Raw genomic sequence first — 23,513 nt, forward strand, 5'->3', positions numbered from 1 at the left:
TCTTCTTTGGTATTATGGCAGTCCCCAAACAAGATAGGTGCATGCCGCCACCTACTGTATTGGCTTTGCATCAGCCTACTATTCTGTAGTATGAATTCATTACAATTTGAAAAAATAATAATAATTACCCTACCAGCTAACCCTGCACCCATTACAACCTCAGCACTATTCCACTACTTTGGCCCTATCAGATACTACTTCAGACCAGTAGCCTGGGAGGACGGGACACTATCGTTCAAAACATCTTGTAACTATTCTGCTGTAAAATTCCGTACACCCAAGTACACTATATACAAAAATATATGTGGACACCCCTTCAAATTAGTGGATTCAGCCATACCCGTTGCTGACAGGTGAATATTTTTTTTTAAAGAGCACACAGCCATGCAATCTCCATAGACAAACATTGGCAGTAGAATGGCCTTACTGAAGAGCCCAGTGACTTTCAACGTGGCACCGTCATAGGATGCCACCTTTTCAACAAGTCAGGACATCAAATTTCTGTCCTGCTAGAGCTGCCCCTAACAACTGTAAGTGCTGTTATTGTGAAGTGGAAACGTCTTGGAGCAACAGCTCAGCGGAAGGCCACACAAGCTTAAAAGCGCGTAAAAATCATCTTTCCTCAGTTGCAACACTCACTACCAAGTCCCAAACTGCCTCTGGAAGCAACGTCAGCACAAGAACTGTTAGGAGTTTTGTGAAATGGGTTTCCGTAGCCGAGCAACCCATACACAAGCCTCAGATCACCATGCACAATGCCAAGCGTCGGCTGGAGTGGTGTAAAGCTCTCCGCCATTGGACTCTGGAGCACTGGAAACGCGTTCTCTGGAGTGATGAATCACGCTTCCTCATCTGGCAGGCCAACGGACAAATCTGGGTTTGGCAGATGCCAGGAGAACGCTACCTGCCCTAATGCATAGTACCAACTGTAAAGTTTGGTGGAGCTCGGTGTGAAAGAATGTGACTGGCCTGCACAGAGCCCTGACCTCAACTGCATCGAACACCTTTGGGATTAATTGGAACGCCGACTGCGAGCCAGGCCTAGTCGCCCAACATCAGTGCCCGACCCCACTAATGCTCTTGTGGCTGAATGGAAGCAAGTCCCTGCAGCAATGTTGCAACATCTAGTGGAAAGCCTTCCCAGAAGAGCAGAGGCTGTTTATAGCAGCAAAGGGGGGGGGAGAGACAAACTCCATATTAATACCCATGATTTTGGAATGAGATGTTAGATAACCAGGTGTCCACATACTTTTGGTCATGTAGTGTACATCTCTGCAGCTGCCGCCACAACATCTATCCTTATCCTCTGTGATTTAAATTCCATTCCTGCGGTACAAATTGACAACCATGGCCATGAACGCCCCCCCCCCCCAAAAAAATAATCTTATTGAAGCACGTTATTACTATCACTCTATTGGCCTCGGCCTACTCACCGATGCTACACATTCCTATGTCTCATGTGCTCAATCTCACTCTTACACACTGCTGCCACATGACCATAAGCTTGACACCTAAAACACCGTACTGGACTCGGGTCTAAAGTTCTCAGAGGATAACAGACACATCCTAACTTGACTTTATCTGGTAAAGACTCTGCATCACCGGGTCTGAGTCACACCAAACGGCGGGCTTCACAGACAACTGGAATCTTCAACTTTAGTTGATCCTCCTCAACGCCACTCGAGTTATCACTATTTTCGATGGCTCCCTACTCAGGAGAGGAAAGCAAGTCACAGTTCTTGTCCTCAGTCGAAGTGGCGCGAAGTGCCTGCTCCCTCTGGACGGCAGAAACGCAACAAAAATAAAATCAACACGAGTGACTTTCACCGACCCAACCTCTTCTCCATCCAACTTGACACCACATATTGATCTGCCTGAAGGCAAGGATCCATTTTCTCAAAGAAATCTCACTCCCACTGAGCCAGAATCATCATGTTGATCATCAGGACGAGGTTCAAACTCGGCTGTCTTCACCGCACCTGCCACCGCAGTTAATTCATCCTCACTCTCATCACTTTCAGTTTCCTTCTGTAGCTCTTCTAAAAGTGATGTGTGATCCACCACTCCATATTCACTCAAAACATGTTCCACTTTTCTCATTTTTTTCCTGTCTGCCATCTTCTCCTTTATGAGATCTTCCATAATGCTTGTGCATTTCCCCATTCCATATTTACTTATAATATGCTCCACTTTTTTTCCTGTCCTCCTTCTTCCCCCCCCCACACCTCAAGGCCACCCACAATCGGCTACACACTGGCCTCATTGACCTCTCTCCCCCTTGTGCATGCCACTGCATGGTCTATATACTGCTGCTGCAGCCCTAATTGCAGCCAGGTGTCTAAGGTGTGCAGCTGCAGTCAATTAAGTCTCTGTGAATATTTGCCATATTTGCCAGAGTCATTTCACCACCAGTTGGGGCCAAAAGCGGGTCTTTCCCAGCCCTACGCCCCTCGGGTGCTCACTAAAGCAAACAATATTGTTAACTTAACAAAAAAAATGTAGTTCACTACATCCAAACTACTTAGTAAAAAAATATGCATATGTACATCTGAAATGTCATGGACAACAAATTGGAAGAACAGATCACTTTGGGGTCATATGAATAACAGAATGTGTAATTTAGCCTATTCTCCCTTTCTTCTCATGTGAGAATAGGCTGATTGCATACTTCACCCATATTTTAGTGAGCCACTGAAAATGTAGTCAAATAATTAGTTGAACTACAGTATATGTAGTGCACTACTCCCCAACACTCCATCTCTTTCACCTCCTGACCACACCACCCTCCCTCCCTCCCTCCCTCCCTAAATCAGCCTAATGTCTTTCCTGAGGGACTGTAAGCAGATTGAATGAGAAAGACTCCATTAATCATTCTATCAGCTCTAGTTTGTGCAAATGTTAGTGCTACTTGTTGGGGTCCTCACTTTTTTTTCTTATCAGGCACTGTCACTGGTCAGAGCTACTTTATTGGGGTATTTGCATGGGCTCAGGTGCTCAGGTGCTCAGAGTCAGATAGATCTTCATATTTACTTAGACAGGGTTTCTTTGAAGGCACAAACACAAATTCACTAGCTTATTCCTCTCCTTAGCTTGTCTCTCTAACCATCTGTTCTGTCCCTCTGTCCACTCACCGTGGCTACTGCAGCTGGCCTTGCAGGGCTGGCCTTGCAGGGCTGGCCTGGCAGGGCTGGCCTGGCAGGGCTGGCCTGGCAGGGCTGGTCTGTGTGTGTTGCTGGATCTGGCTGGTACGACGGAGGTCCGGACCGGTGATACGGACAGACAGAGAAAACATTTGTTTCCACTAGAAGACAATGTTCCTACAGGGGAGAGAGACAGGAAGACAGGGATACAATAAGCTCCTTTCAGACCAAACCAACAGAGTGATGACAACATGGTGGATGAGAACATGGTGGATCTATCTATCTGTGCATGTATGTATGTGCGTGCGTGCGTGCGTGTGTACGTATGTGCGTGGAGAACTATCCTCTTCCACAAACAAACAGATGACGTGGATTTGGAGAAATAAGTGATTGCGTGATTCAATGATTGCCCATCAAAGTGCCAGTGAATCATAAGTAGTGTTAAACGGCTAAAGTCTCTTGCTCCATTTCCACTCAAACCACGAAGCCCATCAACATTAATAGTATTATGAAACAAGCTTTGGGAAAGCAAATCTTCATCTCGCAGCTGAATGAAGTTGACACGTTTTCAACACCATAGTAGTTTGAATAAACAGCAGACCATCAACAAATGACATGCCAACTAATTGGTATGTGAAGTGTGTGTGCCCATGTGTGCCCCCATACAGTGTGTGTGTGTGTGTGTGTGTGTGTGTGTGTGTGTGTGTGTGTGTGTGTGCGTGCGCCCTCATAAAGTGTGGGTGTGGATAATGGAGGGCATTTTATTGTACTGCATAAACTAGGCTATAACATTGATTCTCTCTCCCACATGCACTTAACCTGTTTCTCCAGCTAGTTACCCCACTGCATAATGCATAAAGGAACATAAAGTACAGGTCAATGATGCTATAAGTGTTGAAGTGGGAGATATCTTGACTAGCCTGTGTCCTAATAACTGTGTGTGTGTGTGTGTGTGTGTGTGTGTGTGTGTGTGTGTGTGTGTGTGTGTGTGTGTGTGTGTGTGTGTGTGTGTGTGTGTGTGTGTGTGTGTGTGTGTGTGTGTGTGTGTGTGTGCGTTCGTGCGTGCGTGCGTGCCAATCACAATCAACCAAATTCTGGAATTTCGTGTGGAATGATGCTGTCGAATCAAGACACTTGTAGAATCTATGCCAAGGCGTATTGAAGCTGTTCTGGTGGCTCGTGGTGGCACAACGCCCTATTAAGAAACTTTACTGTATGCTGGTGTTTCCTTTATTTTGGCAGTTACCTGTATATCGACTTCATAATGTATGTATTCCTCTAATAGTGGGTTTGGACCGCTATGTCTGTTTATTGGGATTCCCAAGATTTTTCTAAAATCTTTTGCTGTTTTTTTCCAGGTTTGTCCGGGTTTTCCAGCATGTTTGGGAAAAAGAAGAAGAGGCTAGAGATTTCAGCTCCGTCTAACTTTGAGCACCGGGTCCACACTGGTTTCGACGAGCGGGAGCAGAAGTTCACAGGTCTGCCCCAGCAATGGCAGAGTCTCCTGGCAGACACAGCCAACAGACCCAAGCCCATGGTAGACCCCTCCTATATCACACCCATACAGCTGGCTCCTATGAAGGTAGAGTACCGGTGGACAAGTGGTGCTACTCAGTCTGTCTGTATTCTCAGATCCCTTTCTTTCTTTCTGTCTTTCTTTTTTCTTTCTCTGGGATTCTCTCTATACCTCTCCGTTTTGTCTGTCTGTCTGTCTGTCTGTCTGTCTGTCTGTCTGTCTGTCTGTCTGTCTGTCTGTCTGTCTGTCTGTCTGTCTGTCTGTCTGTCTGTCTGTCTGTCTGTCTGTCTGTCTGTCTGTCTGTCTGTCTGTCTGTCTGTGTGTGTGTGTGTGTGTGTGTGTGTGTGTGTGTGTGTGTGTGTCTCTACTGTACCTATCTATACACACCCAGTGTCTTTGAGCACCAGTCTGGCTCCTTTCACCTGTTATGAGCTGTTATGTTGTCTTTATATGGAGGGAAGATGGGCAATTCTTCAACGACATGAGTACACACTTCCTCAAGACTCTAAGAAGCCGTAGACCTTGTAAGAAGAGATAGACATTGAACTTCTGATAGTACCTGAGCTATCCAGGAATACTAATCTATTAACAGATTGAATGTTACATCCTTCGGCTTTCCATTATTGATCCTGGGAGTGTCTATTACTTCCAGTCACTTACATACACTAACAACACTTAAGGTGATGATTGGATGGTCCTGAAAGACAAAGTTACTGTATTTTTGGCCAAGATTGTTGCCAAACGTGAAGATATCAAAAGCGCTGCCGTCCCAGCTAACAACAAACGTTCCCACAACTTTAGAGAACTTAGTCTCATTAGGTCATTAACTAACTTTTTCATAGGAATGTTCCCGTGCTGTGCAAGGAATGTTTGCAAGAGACCATTCCCTTTATGTCAAATAAAACGGACCCAGAACGTGGTTATTGTGTTCTAGACACGTTTAACGAGAACATTGCAGGAACATTTGTGTCCAGTTTTCTGTGGGTTAGGAGAATATTCCATCAACATCCCACCAAACATACACAGAACATGGTTGTCATGTTCTCGGAACAAAAGCTATTCATGTCCTAGACATGTAAAAGTTGAACATTCACGTATCCAGCTTTCTGTGGATTAGGAGAATATTCCATCAATGTCCCACCAAACACGGTTGCCATGTTCCCAGAATATATATTATTTGGAGAATATTTCATCAATTGATCACATCTTGTTACTGAGCCAGTCAAGGCCCTGATTTATCCGTTCATAGCACTTTGTCTGTCAAAGATACTCACACACAGTGCCTTGAACATACAGTACATGTTCATTTATACAGTAATTATTATTCAACATGTCCTCACCTGGGATTTGAACTCACATCTTCTTGGTCGACGGTGCTCCAATCTTCCTGCTATGCCACCATGGCCGTGTCATGTATCAGTTAATCTGACTATTCTCACTTTTTCTTACTTATTGAAGGGCTTTCTGTCTAGTTGTCTAATGTTGGAGGGACATATTCACTTGCTTTAATGATACCCCTGAATCACTATGATCAATTCAATCTTTGATTGAGTGTACTTTTAACAGAGTTGAGATTCACTTCAAAGTGCATTCACCCTATTGCTTACGCCTATCAAGTTGTTTAAGATCTTCACAAATGCCTATGGAGGGTTTAATCTTGACAGGGCCTAACTGTACTGGCCCAATAATTACATTGTGTAGTGATATTCCTTATAGGGACAGTGGTTAGGGCATTTCTCATTGGTGCTGTTGGCCTGGGTTCGAGACCCTCTACCGGAGCCCCCCTACTCTCACATTCTTAGCAATACATGCTAATGTCATTATTGCGCTTTTGAAATGCATTTATCAACCATTCCAATTGTTTATATGGATATTTCATTAGAGCACTTGGAAATGTCATTTTTGAATCTTTCTTTATTGTCATAATGGTTTATAGATTTCTCCTCTTTCACACATCTCTGGAACTGGCTACCAGCTTTGTGCGCAACCTTCAATGCTGCCTTTGCAGAGTTTCCATTTGACTAAAACGTTGTTCTCTTTCTCCTCGAATAACTCAAAATAACAGGAGCATTTCCACGAGGAACAGATTAAGCGGGTTTGCTACCCAGCTGCCGTCTTTCTTCTATTTTAAACTTTACGATAGGCTATTGGAAACAGATAAACCTATAGAATGAATTCCATTAGCATGAGGACAAGGCTTTAAGAAATATATGTAACATCCCGGTAGATATATCCTTCTGAAAGTAATATACAGGTTACTTGAAAAAGTAACTAACAATATTACAATATTTGAAGACAGTTACTTGTTATATTACTCTGTTACTCATAAAAGTAACTGTAAGTAATTATTACCCCAACACTGGTCTGAAGTGATCCTGTTGGAATTTGTCTATTTTTACACATTAAAACTTGGAGATGGAACTCTATGTTCTGTATTGTTTTGGTATAACTGGCGTCATCATTGCTTAAATGGCAAACGTGAGAATGTACAGACACGCTACTGTAAATATACACATTGATGACATTCTGAGAATGTGGAAACCATGTTCTGGGTACACAGTGTGTTTCTATCAGAAGCAACACTACCACCTGGGTCATGTATCGGCAACAAGTTCGGACTGTTCCAGATAGAATGGTATATGGTATTTGTGCTGTGGATTTCAAGAAGACACAGAGCATTCTCTTTGAGGTGCTTAGCTTTCAATGCAAAAACAAATTTGAATTAGATCAGATCGGTGTGTTGTAACTGTTGCCAAATAATGACATTAACATACTGTATGTTGCCAAGGAAGTGAGAGTAGGGTGAATCCCCTAAGCGGGTCTCAAAACCAGGCCACCAGGACCAATGACAAACACCCTAACCACTCTCCCAATAAGGTATACAGTATCTTTAGGGCATGTGCTTATTGGGCCAGTACAGTTCGACCCTGTCCAGATGACCTGTTGGAATACTCTCCTAAACCTCAAAAAACTGGACACGGGAATGTTCTTGCAACATCCCATGAAAAGTGTCTTGAACGTTAATGTTGTATATTCTGAGAACATTGTAACCATGTTCTAGATAAGTTCTACTTGACATTTAGGGGAATATTCTCCTAACTTTAACACTAAACATGCAAAAAAGGTTCTCAGAAGGTTTTTGCTAACATAGCTAGAGTGTTCCCCTAACTCATGGAAAACTGGAAACAAACATTAGGGGAACATTACGGGTAACAAAAACGTTCTCTCTCCCTAGAATTGTTAGCTGGGGTAACTAGTAATGGTTCAGTGAAATTCAATATCCTATCATTCTGCTTGACAAAACAATACAATCTCTTTGCAGATGACACTGTGAGATGAATTGCCCATGTTTCCTCCACCTCTGTGACTGTGTTCCTCCTTGTCCCTGCCTCTTCTGAGTGTCTCCCAATGCTGTGTTGTTGTTCAATTATTATTTATATTGTCGTTTTCTTCCGATAGGGGCAGATACAATTAATAACATAGACGCATTGAATCTTATACAGTCAGATGCATTCCACCATCGCGCTATTGCCTATGCGTGTTTATGTAGAAGCAGTCCTTGAAGTTGTAGTGCTTGTTTAAAATACTCTACTCCTTTAGGAAGCATCAGAGTGGCTTCTGAAGGGATTCTATCCATTATGCCCAGGCTGTTAGCTGTTGTTGTACCTAGGGGTCCCAGCCAGTGGTAGTGTCAGTCCTACTCCCTGTCTGTGGTGTCCCCTTCATACTGCATGTGTGGCTCTCGGCCCTCAGCCCTTACACCCTGTGTCCTGTGTGTCACTACACCTGCTTTTATTTACTGTTATTACACGCTGTGCAATGAACTGACACAAGCCAACGACACACACGACACGGACATACACTTTATCGTTTCAGCAACTGTTTTGATATTTAACAATCAAACTGAATAGCTGCCACTGCTCAAATGAAGAAAAAAAAAAGAATCGTTCTTGATTGTCAACAACAGTGCAAATAATCCTTAAAGAGAAGCACTTAGTTAGGTGTCACATCAGACTTACAGTAATGGTGAGCTGGCACATCACAAACAGAGACATTCAAGGACGTTTCATCTAAATATTCTTATAGCAGTAGACCATCATCTTAGATAAAGAAATAAGCAGCAACTTGCTTAGTTAGCTGTACTAGTTCTCAATTGACCAGTATTGAAATGCTCCCTATTTAACAGTGGTCTACTGCGCAACTCTAGCTACATTTGTAGCGGTAGCTTGTTTAAAGCAATGGGACATAGGTTATTATCTTCAGGATTAGCCACTAAGCTAGGCTAGTTTATGAAGAGCCACGGGCATTCGGGAGAATAGGATCAAGAGGACATCACAGGATATGACATCAGATATATAGTTAAATACTTCCTGTCTAACCTCTAACCTCAATTTACTTTCTACCACTAGCTTAATAAAGGTTTTAGACAGCGGCAGCAAGTACACAAAAAACGTTTCTTGTGAAACTTGATCTTTCTAGAACAGCACTGTTGCCATTGGAGATATCTCTGAAGAGGGGAAAACAAGACTTTAATTATCTTACTCTCTTCACAGATATCTCCCAAGAAAATCCGGTCGGCCGAAACACCGTTGCGAAAAGTATGACTTCTACTACCCTTCAATTCCCTTCTCTGTTCTTCTCTTTTCTCTTCCTTTTTCGGTCACACACTATCACAACCACAAGCCTCTGTTTTCTTTTACTACATGTTTCCGGCACTACCTGGCCACATGCATTCAGTCGGAGGAAGTGTGTTAAGGTTGTGGTAGGGGAGGGGCAGTAGTACATATTACATATTTTTGCTAGTTCTTCTTTTCAATCATACGCATGACCCCGAAAAGTCACTAATCTGTAACCCTAGCAGAATGTTGTTTTATTTTTATTTGTACATAGTATTTATTTCCGAGTGCTAGCATTGATGTGCTGATATGGATGTGAAGTGCGTGCTCCCATGGCCTGCTATACAGAGCTGACATGGGTTCAAATACTATTTTAAATAGTTTTTTTAATACTGCAACGGCGCTTGATTGAGCTTGACTGTTGCCATGAAACCAATAGAAAAGCCTAGAACGTGTAAACCCCACCCACCTGGCCTTCCAAGCAGGCTAAAGCAAGTTGTAAAAGTATTTGAAAGATTTCAAAAAGTATTTGAACCCAGGTTTGATACAGAGCCAGAAGGGAAACAGATCATAAGGGTTTTGCATGTTTTTCAGAACCCTCTCTGCCCTTCTCCAGAACCTTCCCTGCTCAGCCAACAACTAACTAACCGACTGGCCTGAGCCAGTCCCATTACTCAGATCCACCTCGCATACACACAAACCCGCACACACACACTGCAGCTCCTCTCATCCGGTAACTCATCAATGTTTCTCTCCACATAAATGAATGACATATGATGTGCAGTCTCTGGGTCGTGAAGGGACGATACGGAATAATCATTTTTTCCTATTTCAAGATGAACAGTAGGGTCTCTTAATGTTTTAGAAATGGCTTATAAATAGTTCATAAGTGGTATATAAATGATTGATTCCGTGATTTCAATCATGTTTCTCTGTTTTTGAGAGCAAAGGCAAAGGTATCAGCGATTGTAGCGAACCAAACAACAATATTGTTGCTTTCCCTTTCTCTCTCCTCCTCTCCTCTCGTCCCTCCTCTTTCTCATCTCTCCTGTCTTTGTTGGTCTCATTAGAGGCATGTGCATCCATATGTGTGTTTGTGTGCCTGTGTGCCTGTGTGTGTGTGTGTGTGTGTGTGTGTGTGTGTGTGTGTGTGTGTGTGTGTGTGTGTGTGTGTGTGTGTGTGTGTGTGTGCGCGAGTGTGTGTATGGCTGAGTCACAGGGTGGGTTGTGCTATATTTATCTCTCTGTGTTTGTCTGATGTCCCTCTCTCTTTGTTGTAATGACACATGAGTGATGCTACTCTACCTCTGGCTGGCAGGCTCCCCCAGCACTGTGTCGAGATGTATGTGTGTGTGTATGTGTGTGTGTGTGTGTGTATGTGTGTATGTGTGTGTATCTATGTGTGTGTTCCTTTGCCTGGCAGTCTCCTAGCCTTCTCACTGGTACTGTAAAGGGGACAGAGGATAAGGTCAGTGTGATGTGTGTGTGTTTTGGTAGGGTTAGGAAGGTTGGTGCGGTCATTGTTGCTCAAATAACTCCCTACATCGCCCTCTGGCTGGCACTCATAGTTTATTCATCGTCTCCCCTTCATTCTCTCCTCTCCTTTCTACCCTACTTCCCTTCTTCCCATCTGTTCTCTCCCCCCCCCCACACACACACACTTTCTCTCCTTTAGAAGGTTTGGGTCCGTATGCACTCTCTCCCAGATGGAAGTGCTCCATATCACTCCCTTTATTCTTTATTCTTACCCCCCTTCTCATCCAACCCCCATCCCCCAGAAGTAGGCTAACGCAAAGCGCTAACAGCATTCCCATGTCTAAAACATCTCTGTGGCCCTGAGGGAGAGAGTGAGCTACAGTAGCTGCCTTTGGGTTAGAGAGATAGAGCTAGCCATTGGATTATCGGTGGTGGTGAGATGTTTTTGTATTCTTGAGCCCACCACCAACCCCCTTCTTCAGAGGACGACTTTATTACCATGCTTCGTAATATTAAGGTTGGTCGTTTTTTTGTTGTTGTTGTATTATGAATATTATTGGATCTGTTATTTTCCCTCTTCTCTTTTCAAAAAGCTATCCAATGTTTGCCTATGGTCAAGTTCTCCTGTTTGACAGCATTGTATACTCTGGCAGTGAGAGGGTTAATGTCGGTGTGAGGATCATGCAGCACGTTAGCTTGACACCCTCATGGTGCCAGATCCTGTGAAGTACTGGGGATAATTGACCCTGAAGGGTAGTAACACAGGGACAGTGGTGTGTGTGTTTATGGAGATGGGGGTGGGGGGGAGGGGGGGGTTCTATATCCTCAGCTGTGTCCCTGGTTCACAGTAAGGCAGTGAGAAACTGTAAATGGTACTGGGGCAGATAGACTGGGACGGGACAAAGTCAGTGTGACTATATACCGGCTGATGGTAGCATTCTGAGATTTACAACTGGGCTGGGATAGGGAGAGTAGCATGGTATAGACTTAAAGTAGATCAGTCACAAGGACTATGCTATAGACTTAGCAAGAGTAGAGCAGTAGGTCAGTGTGTGTGAGAGACTGGTACACTGAAAACAATATGGTCCAGTGAAGGCATATAGCCCATTGAGAAGTGTGTGTACAGTAATACTTCTGTGAGAGATTGTGGTGTGTGTGTTGGGTTGTCTACTGGAAATGTCAGTGGCTCAGTGACAGGGTCATTGACAACAGGACGTCACTGCACCGTGCCAATCCCCTGGCATGTGACGGGGGAAAACAGATCTGGATAGGAGCTGTGTGTGTGTGTGTGTGTGTGTGTGTGTGTGTGTGTGTGTGTGTGTGTGTGTGTGTGTGTGTGTGTGTGTGTGTGTGTGTGTGTGTGTGTGTGTGTGTGTGCCTGTGTGCGTGTGCGTGTGTGTGTGCTCGTGTGTGTGTGCATGCTGGCATGTGAGAGTGGAGGGCGTGCTGGGTTCCAGGAGTTGCAGCTGGGCAGAGTGAGTTATGGTGGGGGTAGATGGGGGTGGGTATAAGGAGGACCTAGAGGCCCAGACACAGACCACAGATGAGAGGGGAAAGCGTTGGCTGGGCCAGAGGAGAAGACAGGAAGAGAGACAGGGACTACCAGTGTCAATGTGTGAGAGAGAGAGAGCTACAACACTGGAGTCCCACAGAGAAACGATTCATACACTCTCACAGGTGGAGTATTATGGCTGTTCAAGTTGTGTCAACAACCGTTGATACGCTGGTAAAGGTTTAATATGTCATTTATTTCATGGGGGAGTTTCTCTGTCAGCAAACTGAAGTGTTGGGTGCATGTTGTTAGGTTAAGTCGGAGTTTAGGGTCTTCAAACGTGCTGTTTCCTTTGCTGTGAATTGTGTGGTCACACTATGCAGTGTGTTGATGTGTTCTCTACTGCGATCAGCTATTTGGAGGGTGAAGTATTCATGTTCATCCACAGTGTTTTCATGGGCTTATATAGTGGTTAACTGTCACCTTACAGTGTCTGACTGAAATCGATGAATTAGAAGTGCTGTTTAGGAGAAGTGTGACGTTTGGTGCAAGTATGACAGAGTTATTTTGGTTCAGGAGCAGCGCTCAGGTGCTATGATATCTGCCCTTAAACCGGATGGGACCAGGAGGGAGGGAGAGAGAGAGAAAGAGAGAGTGTCAGGTGCCGAAACGACTATTTGAACAGTGAAGTGTAGGGTTAAAGAGTTGACACGTTACACAGAGCACCAAGACACAATTCATCTTACCACTGGAGGTGTTAATGGCACTGGACTCTCTCCAAATCAACTTCCTCCACTGAGAATGGATAGTACTCAGAGTGTTCAGTTGAAAGTACCCCAGACTTCATATGATCTATCTGTCAATGAATTGCATAACTGTATTACTTTGCTTCAATAATGAATGACTAATGAATAATAGTTTGCCCAGTGTTGGTTGTTGAAAGGTCACTTATTTTATTATATCATTTTCCGGTGTCTATTATCTGCATGTCAATTTGATTGTACTCCGAATTTGGTTTCATCTTTGTATTTGCAAACACGTACGCACGCACGTACTCACACACACACACACACACACACACACACACACACACACACACACACACACACACACACACACACACACACACACACACACACACACACACACACACACACACACACACACACACAAACTCCTAGACAGAGAGAGCATCTGCATTTCTTGGCAGTCATAGAGGCTGAAGTGGATGGCATTGATTTAAGCCTCTCTTTATCTTTCTTTACCTCCATCCTCTCCTCCACCTCCTCATTCTCTCGCTCTGTGTTCGTCTCTCATTCCTGTCATTCACAGACACAGTCTCTAAATCTCAGAGCTGTCGGAGTCACGGTCAGAGAGATTTGACACACTCACACACACACACTCTGTGTCTACATTGGAGGTGGATCATTCTTCGGTCTCATTGTGACTGTGCACTCAGTTGACCAAATCAGCGGTGGTGGATTCATTGTATGGGTCTACTGCACCCCCTGGTGGTTAGTTTTAGCCTGTCCCTGTGACTCCCCTGTTACACCGTAGAAATACATTGAGGACCTACTGTATCTACCCTTATGCTCACTGGCCCTAGTTAGGAGGACACCATGTGGCACAACAATGTATTGTGAAAGTCAAAGTGATATGGTATCCATGGCTTTCTACTGTCAGTAGCCTGAACACCAATGAGACAAGGAGAGGAAGATAGGCAAGACAATGAGACAGAGCTGAAGCTTTCTGATATCACAAATTGACTATGTGGGTCTATTGTACTGTACTGTACTCACCTTCCATTTCTCCCTCCCATAACTTATCTTGACATATAGACATATAGATTTCAATATGCAGCAATGTATATTCAACTAAACCCTACTCAGGTATAACTCATGTCTGGTTCAATTGGTTTTGATATATTCTCCTTTATCGCCTACAGTGACTGACCTTGGGAGACTGAAGGTATGTGTGTGTGTGTGTGTGTGTGTGTGTGTGTGTGTGTGTGTGTGTGTGTGTGTGTGTGTGTGTGTGTGTGTGTGTGTGTGTGTGTGTGTGTGTGTGTGTGTGTGTGTGTGTGTGTGTGTGTGTGTGTGTGTGTGTGTGTGAAAGACAGAGAGAGAGTTAAAGGAAGAATAAGTGAAGTTAACTTTCTGACAGGACTTGGACTTAGATTAATGACTGTCCGTGTGTAATTAAGGCATGGTGAGTGGCTGTCTATCTGGCTGTGTGAGTGTGCACGTGTGCTTGCATGTGTGTGTTTGTGCGTCCGTGCGTGCGTGCGTGTGTGTGAAATGTAACCAGAGGGAGCTCCTGTCTCTCTCAAAGCAGTGAGAAGAAGATAACACTGGGATGCTCCTACTAGAGAGCCCTAATTGATCTCCTCGTCTCTGTGCGGAGGCCAGTGGATCAGGAAGTTTCAGTGACAGTGATAAACTCATTGAAAAACTCCTAGAGAAGCTCCTCGAGGCAGAGAGATTTTGGATTTTATTTACGACATCACTATTGATTCATTGCCTCTTCCATCCACGGCTGTTCATAGCCAAACATCAGTGTTTGCCAGCAAACAATTCTTGGTTACAAGGTCTGCATTATGCACTTAAGGGATACAGCCATATGCTTGTCTTTGATGTGATCTGTAACACCCACTAGCCTCTATGTGGTGAGTATCTAATGTAGGCCTAGCATGACTCATGGATCCTGGGGCTGGTAGTAGAGTATTTCCCCAGAGAGGTCAGGGGGAATGGGTCAGAGTGGTTTCAGCTGTGGCCTGGATCACATCACATCAGAGGAACACAGTAAACACACACACAGAACCGCTAGGCCTGGGGTCTTTTCTGGGCTGCCCTAGTCTCCCGGGGGGAAATGACACATCCTACATCTAACAAACAGAAATACAATTCTAAATAGGCAGCCATATGTGTTTGTTTGTTGTTGTGTCGTTACAATAGTCACAAGAGTTGGCTAAAGCACAGATTTGTCCAGGCTAATATCTCTGCTCTAGGGCCAGGGGCCTCATTTATAACCGTTGCGTAAATTTCACACTAAATATCTGCGTGCGCCATTTCTGAAAAGAATAAGTAAGTAGAAAAATATTGTGATTTATAAACTTGGTGTTTATAAACGCCATTCATACTCATGTTTCTAGCAACATGTATGCCCTGCCCACCTGAGATGTGTTTTTTTTCTGCCTTCTATTTCCTGTGTTGGAGGTGTGCAAAATCCAGTTGTCACTTAAACCTTGCTGTGTTGATTGCTTTCATTTGACTTCTGCGACTCTTTCATACTCTTCATACGCTTGTGCCTGATGTTTTGTCCCGTTAACGCTACTACCGCGGAAAGGTCTGTAATGACCTGTCAAACACGCCCGGTAATGGCTGAAATGGGCTCAATGGAATACATTGTCCTACCGTTGAATCTATAACGCTAAAGCTTCGTCAGGGATTTAACATTTCAACACTTACATTACAAGAACGAGAAGAAAGATGACTTTATTTTGATGGGTGTTCATTTTTAGTTGGTTTAAAAAAAAAAAAAAAAGTAATTTAATGTGTGTAGAGTCATTATAAATGTATGTGCATATTATGTGTGTGTGAGCAAATGATTGCGTGAGTATTTGTGTGTGTGTTGGAGTGTCAGTGTGTGTGAGTGTGTAGGACCTTGTGAGTGTGCATAGAGAAAGTGCAAAAATTCAAATAAAATAAAATACAAGGGTCAACTCAGATAGTCTGGGTAGCCATTTTGTTAGCTATTTAGCAGTCTTATGGCTTAGGGATAGAAGCTGTTCAGGAGCCTGTTGGTGTCAGACTTGATGCACCGGTACCGCTTGCCATGCGGAAGCAAAGGGAACAGTCTATGGCTTGGGTGGCTCGAGTCTTTGTAACGATTTTTGGGCTTGCCTTTCACACCGCCTGATATAGAGGTCCTGGATGGCAGGGAGCTTGGCCCCAGTGATGTATTGGGCTGTCCGCACCACCTTCTGTAGCACCATATGATCAAGGGCTGTGCTATTGCTATACCAAGCAGTGATGCAACCAGTCAAGATGCTCTCAATGGTACAGCTGTATAACTTTTTGAGGATTTAAGGGCCCATGCCAAGCTTTTTCAACCTCCTGAGAGGGAACAGGTGCTGTCGCGCCTTCTTCATTTCGTAATGAAGCCGGTGACAGAGGTGGTTAGCCCATTGATGTTATTGGTGGAGTCTTTGAAACATATTACAATCAGCGCTAGCAAAGCAGTCCTGGTGCATAATCTCTGATTCTGGTGACCATTTCTCAACAGTGTGAGTCACGGGTAATTCCTGTTTGAGCTTCTGCTTGTAAACAGGAGACAGGAGTATGGAGTAATGATCTGATTTGCCAAATGGAAGACGAGAGTGGGCCTTCTATGCTTGATTGTGGGTAGAATAATAGTGGTCTAGGACTTTATCGCCTTTGGTGGCAAGGGAGATGTGTTGATGGAAGTTGGGAATCACATGTCTTAATGACGAAGATTTAAAATCACAGCCTCTGGATGTAAGTTTTCCTGCTTGTTCATAGCTTTGTACAGTTCGCTAAGTGCCAGCTTGTTATTTTTCTTGTCCTGAGGTGGAATGTATACAACAGTCACGATAACAGCTGAAAACTCCCTCAGGAGGTAGAAGGGTCAGCATTTGACCATCAGGCCAGGGGCGGAAATCCCGGGGGGGGGACGGGGAGGACACGACCCCCCCATCCTGGGAAAAATATGATTTGTCCCCCCAATATATCACTGAAACATAACTATGTAATTTAAATAATATGAATAATACGCAATGAAAGCAATTGTGCTGATTATAGACACTTAATAGCGCGTTTTTAAGTTTCAAAAGATTGCGACCCCCCCACCCTTTTCCTCACAATGGTTTGATCCACTGGCAAGGTAACAGAGGGGTCGTGTCTACTGTCCGAAAGGCACTCAATGAACGTAACTGACCTAAAGTTAATCCAGTCAATCGCGCACACACACTAGCTGAATATGCAGAGCTAGCACGCAAATATTAACTATTAAGCTAGCTAGTACCTATTCCATTTATGTGGCCTCGTCAAAGATGGAATCTTTGCTATCGTCAATGTATTCCGAGATCAACATGCAGATGATGTAAGTTAGTGCTTCAAAGTCCCTGTGATAAGGTTAGCGATAAACTGAAGTCCAAACTGAACAGAACTACACTCTTCTTCTACCATTGTCTTAAATATATTTAATGGTCTCGTTGCAAAAGCTAAATTGTCGCAAGGGAACTTTTATTTATTTATTTTATTTAACCCGGGTAGCAAAGATTATAGCAAACACCACTGAAACGGAATTGGTGCTCGCTTGCTTTGCAAATTCAATTATTGTTGGAAGCCAGCCAATATGAAACAAACTATTAAAATTACAAAAGGTTGCAGCATATGTTGTGTAAATGGTGAACTCATACAGCTGTCAACTCTTGTCATTTTAATCCGTTTCACATTTGCTAGCTACCTTTTAGATCGAAGCCCAAATAGAATGATAGAAGATGATAGAAGCCCATCTCCTACTGTAAATAACCTACACACTGTGTGTGTGTGTGTGTAGCCAGCCAGCCAGGTAGAAAAATGGCAGAAAAATAAAAGACGGACATCAGAGTATTTTTCAGTACACCAAAACGCAAAGTAAGAACCCTAGTAGCCTAATATCTCAAAGACTAGTTGATAAAATGTTCATAAGAAAGAAATGAAATTCTAATGGAAATGTTTCACAATGATGTCATTAGGCAGAGCAGGCAACAGATGGCACACAGACAGCAGAGTTGGGGACAGATCTGCAGGGACAGACTGGCAGAGACGGAGTCTCAGGTAAGTTTGTTGAGTCTTTGTTTGGCAACATTATGAAAGGTTCTCAATTTTTTTACTTGTAAAATAGGAACATAATTGGAAAATGCCATGGATACCCCCACTCTCAACTTAAACTGGTGACTGAACTAAGATTTGTTAAAGGCAATGGTATTGCTGTTGTGAGTAGTTGTGTAGTTTTGGGTACCGGTAGTTAGGAGTACGGCAAACACCTTATTTCTTTGGTTCCTCAATATACATTTACCATATTACAATGTAGGCTATGTGTTACAGCACTACTTTTGGTGTCCCCCTCAGGAATTGCTCTTGAGAAAATTTCATGTAATTGTCCCCCCCAAAGTTGATATCAGATTTTCGCCCCTGCATCAGGCCTTCCAAGACGGGTGTACAATGGGTCGACACTTCCACCGCGCTCGAGTCAGCCCACCAGTTGTTGTTTATGAAGAGGCAAACCCCTCCCCCTTTCGATTTCCCTGACTCCATTGTCCTGTCCGCACGGTGAATGTAGAATCCATCAAGTTGGATAGCCAAGGGAAAGCCAGCCAATTCACGGACATAACCCCTTTCTTCCGGACAAGCTAAACACCTTCTTCACTTGCTTTGAGGAAAACAACACCAAGCCACCAATGTGGGCCACAGCCGCTTATGAGGACTGCGTGCTCCCAATATCCATGGCTGATGTTAGTAAGACATTCAAGCGTGTTTCCCTCGCAAGGCTGCCGGCCCAGATGGCATCCCAAGCCGCATCCTCAGAGCATGTGCAGAATTTTATGGACATACTGTATTCAATCTCTCCCTATCCCAGTCTGTTGTCATCACTTGCTTCAAGACGTCCACAATGGTTGCCGTACCCAAGAAAGCGAAGGTAACTGAACTAAATGACTATCACCCCGTAGCACTCACTTCTGCCATCATGAAGTGCTTTGAGAGTCTTGTTAAGGATCATACCACCTCCACCTTACCCTAGCCCCACTACAATTTGCATACCGCCCCAACAGATCCACAGATGACGCAATTGCCATCGAACTGCACTCAGATTTATGAACATTATGTTTGGTGTTTGGGATTCTGTGTTTTTATATATATTGATGGCTATTTTTCAGTGTTACTTTTGATTTTGATATCACATGGATTAGATTTTCTGCATCATTTATTTACAAAAAGTTTCAGATTTTTGTTATGAGGATGGAAAAAGACTACTCTTGAAATATTTTTGATATTTTCGTCAAAACAGAGATCAGGGTCCAGAGTAACTCCAAGGCCCTTCACAGTTTTATTTGAGATGACTGCACAATCATAGAGATTCATTGTCAAATCCAACAGCAGATCTCTTTGTTTCTTGGGACCTAGAATTAGCATCTCCGTTTTGTCCAAGGTTCAATGTAAAACATTTGCCGTCATCCACTTCCTTATGTCTGAAACACAGGCTGCCAGGGTATGCAATTTTGGGGCTTCACCATTTCATCTAAATTTACGACTGTGTGTTGTCTACATAGCAGTGAAAGTTGACATCACCGAATGACATCACCAAGAGGTAGAATATACAGAATATAGAGTATAGTGAAAACAATAGTGGTCCTAAAACGGAACCTTGAGGAACACTGAAACTTACCATTGATTTGTCAGAGGACAAACCATCCACAGAGACAAACTGATATCTTTCTAACAGATAAGATCTAAACCAAGAACTTGTCTGTGTAGACCAATTAGGGTTTCTAATCTCTCTAAAGGAATGTGGTGATTGATGGTGTCAAAAGCGGCACTAAGTTCTAGGAGCACGAGGACAGGCGCAGAACCTTGGTCTGATGCCATTAAATAGTCATTTACCACCTTCACGAATGTGGTCTCTGGACTACGATGGGGTCAAAAACTAGACTGGAGCGTTTAATTTGCATTATTTGTCTTCAGGAAGGCAGTGAGACAAAATTCACAAATTCTACAGCACGATGGCAGAGTCATGTCTTAAGTGTAAAACTAACAATGACTCAATAATTCATACTTTCTGGGAATGCTATAAAGTCCAAAAGTTATGAGCAGAGTTAGAAAGTTGACTGTCAGAAGTATTACAATGTAAACTTACTTTTAATCTGTCTGTCTGCATATTCCAAGACATGGCATATGGGGTGTAATCTTGAAAGAAAATGTATACTAAAACTTGGGAATCCATCAATCCACTATCATTAACATTTTGAGAAGAATGGGAAATTCACTATCGGCCGATTCGCATTTTTATTTTCCGGGTCAAGGTTTGGCTTTTTCAGGAGAGACTTTATTACTGCCACTTTTAGTGAGTTTGGTACACATCCAGAGGATAGGCAGACGTTTATTATGTTCAACACAGGAGGGCCAAGCACAGGAAGTAGCTCTTTCAGTAGTTTAGTTGGAATAGGGCCCAGTAGACAGCTGGAATGTTTAGAGGCCATGACTATTTTCGTGAATATGTCGAGAGATACAGGATAAAAAAACTTGATCCGAGGTCCTGGCAGTTCTGTGCATACTCAGGACAACAGATTTTTGAAGAAATATGGAGATTCAAATAGGAGTCCTTAATTTGTTTTATAATGATCATGATCTTTTCGTTGAAGAAGTTCATGAATTCATCACTGCTGAAATGAAGGCCATTTTCACTTGGGGAATGCTGCTTTTTAGCTTTGCATCGAAAATACATTTTGGGTTGTTTTTATTCTCCTCATCCAGGTTGGAAAAGTAGGCTGATTGAGCAGCAGTGAGAGCTTTTCGATATTGCACGGTACTGTCTTTCCAAGCTAGTCGGAACTCCGTTCCAATTTTCTGGATACTTCCTTCAGGACTCTGGTCTTTTCTGCATACCAGTGAGCTAGTTTCTTGACTTTTTTTAATGTTGTTTTTAGCGGTGCGACTGCATCTAGGGTATTACGCAAGGGAAGTCTGGAAGGGCATCTAGGAATCTTTGGGTTGTCCGAGAATTTATAGTGAGGCTTTGATAATCCTTGGTTGGGGTCTAAGCAAATGATTTGTTGCAATTGCAATTGTAATAAGATAGTGGTCCAATAGTCCAGGATTATGAGGAAAAACATTTAGGTCCACAATATTCCACGAGACAAAACTAGATCCAGGGTATGATTGTGGCAATGCGTAGGTCCTGAGACATGTTGGACAAAACCCACTGAGACAATAATGGCTCCAAAAGCCTTCTGAAGTGGGTCTGTGGACTTCTCCATGTGTATATTGAAGTCACCAAAAATTATAATATTATATGCCACGAGGTCTGATAGGAATTCAGGGAACTCAGTGAGGAACGCAGTATACAGCCCAGGAAGCCTGTAACAGAAGCTTTAAAAAAGTGATTGAGTAGATTTCATGACTAGAACCTAAAAAAATGAAAGCAGGGTTAAATGTTTTCAAAAATTGACATTTGCAGTCATTAATGTTTTAACAACACCTCCACCTTTATGGGATGCATGGGGGAAATGGTCACTAGTGTAACCAGAAGGAGAGGCCTCATTTAACGCAGTAAATTCATCAGCCCTTAAGCAATGTTTCAGTCAGGCCAATCCCATCAAGTTTATGATCAGTGATTAGTTCATTGAATATGACTGCCTTGGAAGTGATGAGGGATCTAACATTAAGTAGTCATATTTTGAGATGTAAGGTATTATCACAATCTCCTTAAAAAATGACGTATGGGGGAGGTTTTTATTCCAGTGAGATTGCTAAGGCGAACAACACCATGTTTAGTTTGGCCTGACCTAGATCGAGGGACATACATGGTCTTAATGGGGAGAACAGAGCTGACTACACTGACTGTGCTAGGGGCAGACTCCACTAAGCTGGCAGGCTGGCTAACAGCCTGCTGCCTGGCCTGCACCCTATTTCATTGGGGAGCTAGAGGAGTTAGAGCCCTGTCTATTTGATAGATAAAATCAGAGCACCCCTCCAGCCAGGATGGAGTCCATCACTCCTCAGGAGGCCAGGCTTGGTCCTGTTTGTGTGTGAGTCCCAGAAAGAGGGCCAATTATCTACAAATTAAATCTTTTGTTTGGGGCAGCAAACAGTTTTCCACCAGCGATTGAGTTGTGCGAGTCTGCTGTAGAGCTCATCACTACCCTTTACTGGGAGGGGCCAGAGAGAATTACTTAATGTCGACACATCTTTCTGGCTAAGTTACGCGCTGAAGCAAAGTTGCGCTTGGTGACCTCTGACTGTTTCATCCCAACATTGTTGGTGCCGACGTGGATAACAGTATCCCTATACTCTCTACAATTTCCAGTTTTAGCTTCAAAAAGCACCATCTTCGGATTAGCCTTTACGTCGGTAGCCTTGGCCCCTGGTAAACAATATATGATCGCTGGATGATTCTTTTTAAGTCTAATATTGCGGGTAATGGAGTCACCAATGACTAGGGATTTCAATTTGTCAGAGCTAATGGTGGCAGTCTTTAGCGGCTCAGACCCCATAACGGGTGGAGAAGAGACCTGAGAAGGCTCGGCTGAATGAGCGACGCCGGTTGAGCATGCAGGCAGCATTTCTTTCCACACTCTAAAAGTAAAAGGTTCCTTGAGTATCCTTGAGGGGTTCTTCAAATGTAATCTGTGGAGGAACCCCTATAAGTTCTTCAAAGAACCCCTTTTAATGGATCCTCAAAGAGCCTTTTGTGGTATTTTTTTTTTAACTTACCCCCCCTCCCCTGTTATTATAATGTTTGATTATTATTATAGTATTATTAATAATATAGGGCAGTATTAATAATATTAATAATACGCATAACAATAACACAATATTTTAGTTCTCAGTGTTTATTATGATTTTAGTGGAAAAGCAGAATAAAATAATCTAAATATGAGGTAAACTCCCAGCAGAGCCCCAAGTCCAATGGGTTTATCCTCTGGCGTGTTGATGTTAATGTGTTGATGTTCTCCGTATCCATAGACAGAATGATTTTGCAGTGCATGGTTATCGAACAGGTTTCCTGTTATATTCATCAGTGGTTTAGGGAGGGTGAAGTCTTTGCATCCAAAAAAATTGCAATTATACAGATGATTAATAAAATATGCACACGACAGTATTCATACCTTGGTTGTTGTGGTGAATGTGAATGAAAAAACCTGTTTTGATAATGGTGTTCATACACATACCTTGTCCATAATGTAGAGGCCTATGGGATATTCATTGACGAGGAAAGGAAGGAGGATGGTAAGTATGATACGCATACATACCAATACCAATTGACATACCTTTGTATGCCTCCTTGTCTGTATACCTGCAGACACAGACACAAAAGTGAGCAGTTCAGTCACCTGCACCCAATACAGCTAGCCTTCAACATATTCTTAAAGCCTACATATTCTTACCTCTTTGTTGATTGATATCCATTGAATTGTGTCCATTTTCTGTTTTCAAATAAAACCAAAATAAAATTGTATTGGTCACATACTGTCACGTCCTGACCAGCAGAGG

General features: G+C 43.2%; 1 protein-coding gene across 4 annotated transcripts in view; it reads left to right on the forward strand.

Moving 5' to 3' along the window:
- The window catches only part of LOC106571559 (serine/threonine-protein kinase PAK 5), a 129,040-nt gene that overhangs the window by 42,322 nt on the left and 63,205 nt on the right, over nt 1-23,513 (forward strand). For 3 of the 4 annotated variants that reach the window (XM_014144737.2, XM_014144735.2, XM_014144736.2), the window contains exons 2-3: nt 4,499-4,722; nt 9,210-9,254. In XM_014144737.2, the coding sequence (XP_014000212.1) occupies nt 4,519-4,722; nt 9,210-9,254 (249 nt within the window). In that variant the 5' untranslated portion in view covers nt 4,499-4,518. The remainder of the gene's footprint in view (nt 1-4,498; nt 4,723-9,209; nt 9,255-23,513) is intronic. The other variant, XM_045695871.1, reaches the window with a different exon arrangement.

This window comes from Salmo salar, chromosome ssa15 (genome assembly GCF_905237065.1).
Source record: "Salmo salar chromosome ssa15, Ssal_v3.1, whole genome shotgun sequence".
In the NCBI taxonomy this organism is placed as follows: Eukaryota; Metazoa; Chordata; class Actinopteri; order Salmoniformes; family Salmonidae; genus Salmo; species Salmo salar.